We start from the raw sequence: 3,972 nt of genomic DNA on the forward strand, positions 1-3,972 counted from the left end.
ATGAGGCTGAGAGGAGAAGACAGTGGAAAATGGCAGCTGTACAGTGTTACTCTGTGGACACAAACAGCTCAGCTGTTTCCATAAATCTTTAGAAAAGAATAAAAAGATGTTGTGCTTTCTATCTTACCAAAGAAAAGAGCAGCAAGAATAATCCCCAGCCAATGTTCCATCTCTACAACAAGGTTTAAATCAACAGGAGAAACTAGCTGATGTTCAACATTCAGTCTGAGAATTGTTCTCTTCACAGCAGCAGTTATTATTGACAGAATGGTTGAACACAGTGCAGAAGTAGTGCACCGCCTACTTGATAATGTGGCTCAGCTTGGATTAACAGCAGCTACAGTGTCATCTAGTGGCCAATCAGAATCAGACCACAGAAGAAGAAAAGATGCCACTGAAACTTCAAACTAGTCCAGCAGCAATAAATATTCTGGAGCTCAAAGGAATATTGATGTAAGTTTTTATCATCAGTGCAAAGAATCCAGATGATATGATAACATACAATTGAAGTTTAACAGTGTGTGACTCCCTCTAGTGGACGTTGTGGAGTATTCTGTTGTCTTTGCTCCAAAGGTTTTTGTACAGAGTTTTGGTGTTTCCTGTCACTGTGGGCCTCACAGCACAGTAGTACACAGCAGAGTCTGTCACTGCAGCAGAGGAGATCTGCAGATCCATTTGGGTTTTATCATCACTCACTTTAGCAGACCATCTAGAGTTTGTTGCATTTTGTGTTCCCAAGTGAAAGATGAGGAACTCTGGTGGTTTTCCTGGATATTGTCGATACCAGAAGAATTGATCTTGTCCAGTTGCTTTTTTAGAGTATGTGTAGGACAGAGTAACAGAGCTGCCTTCTAAAGTGAACTCTTCATTCCTGACTGCAGTGAGTTCTTCACAGCTGACACCTGAAGGAAGAGATAACTCTGTTATTTCATGTTGTAAAAGACTCAACAAATGAATCCCATCCAGAAAAGTTAGTAATGAAACTTTCTCAGCAGGATCTCACATACCTGTTAGAATGGATAGTAACAGTAGAGAAAGTACATAATAGTCCAATGACAGCATGTTGAATAAAGGGAATGTTTCTGCTTTGTGTATTGAACTCTGCTGAATATGGAAGTTCCTCTCTCTTCTATAGTTCACTAACAGCTTAGCTCCTCCCTCAATCTCTCCGTCTCCTCGTAGCTCTGTAGGTTGTACGTTCTACTACTACTTCTTCTTCGTATATATTCAGTGTAGTGACGAAATGCACTCTGTAGAGCAGTTTGTCCATTTGGGCTATTGTAGAAACATGGGGGTGCAACCTGGCAACTTTCATGTAAGGCGACCCGCTCTGTATGTAGAAAGAAATGTCTCATTCTAAGGTGATAAAAAACTTGGGCTGGCCAGGGTTGCTTCTTGTCGCAGATTATGTTTGTCATTGTCATGAACAAGATCTCAAGGCGCAGCGGGGGAAGAAGAGTGTTGCTTCTCTGCTCTTTGCAGATGATGTGGTTCTGTTGGCTTCATTACATTCACTGGGGTGGGGCAGCGGATAAGATACATGCCTTTGGTGTGAGAGACCCAGGTTCTCCACTGTGACACATCCAATGTGTCCCTGAGCAAGACATCTAACCCCTAGTTGCTCCACATATATAGCAATTGTAAGAAATGAAATGAATAAATGTGAAATTAGAATGTTTCCTCCAACATTTACTGGGACGGGCTGCAGTTGAGTGTGAAGTGGTCAGGATGAGAGTCAGCACCTCCAAGTCTGAAGTCATGATTTTCTGCTGGAAAACGTTGGATTGCTCTCCCTGAGTTCGGAGAGAGATGTTGTCCTAAGTGACAGAGTTTAAGTATCTCGAGTCTTGTTCACCAGTGAGGGTAAAATGGAGCGTCAGGCAGATTGGTTTAGTGTCAGCAGTCATGCAGGCGTTGTACCAGACCGCTGTGGTGAAGAGGGACCTGAGCCTGAAGGCAAATTGGATATATGGAATTGTTTCAACTCGTCTCTGGTCGGCACAGCGTCGGCATGCTGTTCAGAATGCAAACTTAAGGATAATATGGAGATGAATTAAAGTGAAATTCATTTCATTTGGAGAAGTATTTTTGTTTGAGCAGCTTATAACAGCTCAGAACAGGAAGTGCTGTATTTTTTACATGATGCTTTTAGTGAATTTTTCACTATCTGACTGAACACAGACCCATTGTGACCTCGCAAATGTCAGGAAAGAAATACAACCTCTAAAATAAGTGAAAGAATGTTAGATTAACTTTAAATACATAATTTATATATCAAAACATTTTATTTAGCCAAATGTTTGAATGTATCTGTTAGACATGCTGAAGTTCAAATGTGACATGTTACGAATTTTATCCTTACTGAGGATCCTGCAGGTGGTTTCTCTCTGATGTGGATTTGCTGCTCCTGTGAATCCTCCCCCAGTGTTTCATTAGCAGCTGGAACCACAGTGACTCTGATAAAACAGGAATTAGCAGAATCCATCTGATATGAAGCTGTGGTTTGAATACCACTTATCCTTTAGAAGCTTTAGAAATGACAGTGATGCTGCAGTCATCATCATCCAAGAAGGTCAGACTGATAAAAACAAAGAACACTGTTAACAGAAATGGAAAGCATATCCAGACTGATTTATCCTGCATATTCATTAGCTATATCTCCCAGGATGATAAAAGAAAACAAACTAAATTTCAACATGACCACATAAAAATGATGAAGATGGTGGGATTAAAGCATCAGATTTTATATCATGAATGGTGTATTAAAAATGAAATGGCTGCGATCGTTTCTAAAGAATGGTGAGAAGATGTGGTTCACAATAACTTCGCTTCTGTTCAACAAATTAGCTGGTATTGATTTTTTGTTAAAAAGGGACTTTGGAATATCTAAACTACCTGTCAAACTCTCTGCCTTTCACAGACAAGTCTTGTCATTCTGGGAAATGATTTCTAAACATAATTTTAGTCCACAGAACGTTCTGCTATGGAACAATAGATTCATGTTGTGCAAAAGAAAATCTATATTTATGGACAACTGGATGGAGAAACAAATATGGTCAATTGTTGGATATATATAAAGTTGGATATAATCTGGATTGCTGAAGGTGTCATAAAACATTCCAATGGCTCTTATTCAGTTAATTAAAAATAATGTAGAAAACACACCGACCCCCAAAGTCCAAAATATAAAGATAGGCCAAGTTGACTTTTTAAACCAAAAATGTAACAATGCCTTCCTGAGGCAACATCTGTAGAATACAATGTAACCTGGCTTCACAAGGAGAACTTCAAACCCTGAAATATCAGCTATTACAACAAAATATCTTTAATTTCCACTTCTTCCTAAAAACAAAGAAATGCAGTTTAAAATTCTAAGATTGAAATGTGATGTAGAAAACTGTCACCTATGCAACACAAATGTAGAAACAACAGAGCACATTTTTTATGTTTGTGACTAAAGTTTATGGAAATCCTTACATGACTGGCTGACGTCCAAACTCATAAAGATAGATTTCTTTTCTTTCACATCTGTCCAACTAGGTGTGGTCCTAAATAATAAACAAATTAATTTTCTGATCAATAATACCATTATTATTACTAAATATTATATACACAAATGTCACTTTGTGAAATCCCCCCTTCTTGGAATGCACTTAGAAATGAGTTCTCTGTATTAATTAAATCTATAAGAAATGTTCAAAGCTCCCCTGCCAGAAAATTCTGTTTACTTCAGAATATGATTTGATCTCTAAGTTTTGTTAATTTTAACTATTTAATGAGTGAGTTACTTATTTTGTTTTGTTGTCTATAACTTCTTTAGTGTCGTGTCTATTTCTTCTGAGATGATTGCTTTGAATTAAGTCCAATGTTTATTAATTACTTGGGAGGTGAATTACACCCTGGACTTGAAACATGGTGTGATCTGTACCGTGTAGAGTTTGTCATTGTACCCACTACCCATAATGCTCCTGT

The 3,972-nt window shown here is 38.2% G+C and overlaps 1 gene segment (V, D, J or C); it reads right to left on the reverse strand.

The window, feature by feature from the left end:
- Positions 1 to 2,514: 2,514 nt before the first annotated feature.
- LOC123971836 overlaps positions 2,515 to 3,972 on the reverse strand; it is a 3,191-nt gene continuing 1,733 nt past the window's right edge. The window contains 1 exon segment of the V gene segment in view: positions 2,515 to 2,578. Within this exon segment, the coding sequence occupies positions 2,515 to 2,578 (64 nt within the window).

The sequence above is a fragment of the Micropterus dolomieu genome, linkage group LG06 (genome assembly GCF_021292245.1).
Source record: "Micropterus dolomieu isolate WLL.071019.BEF.003 ecotype Adirondacks linkage group LG06, ASM2129224v1, whole genome shotgun sequence".
Lineage (NCBI taxonomy): Eukaryota > Metazoa > Chordata > Actinopteri > Centrarchiformes > Centrarchidae > Micropterus > Micropterus dolomieu.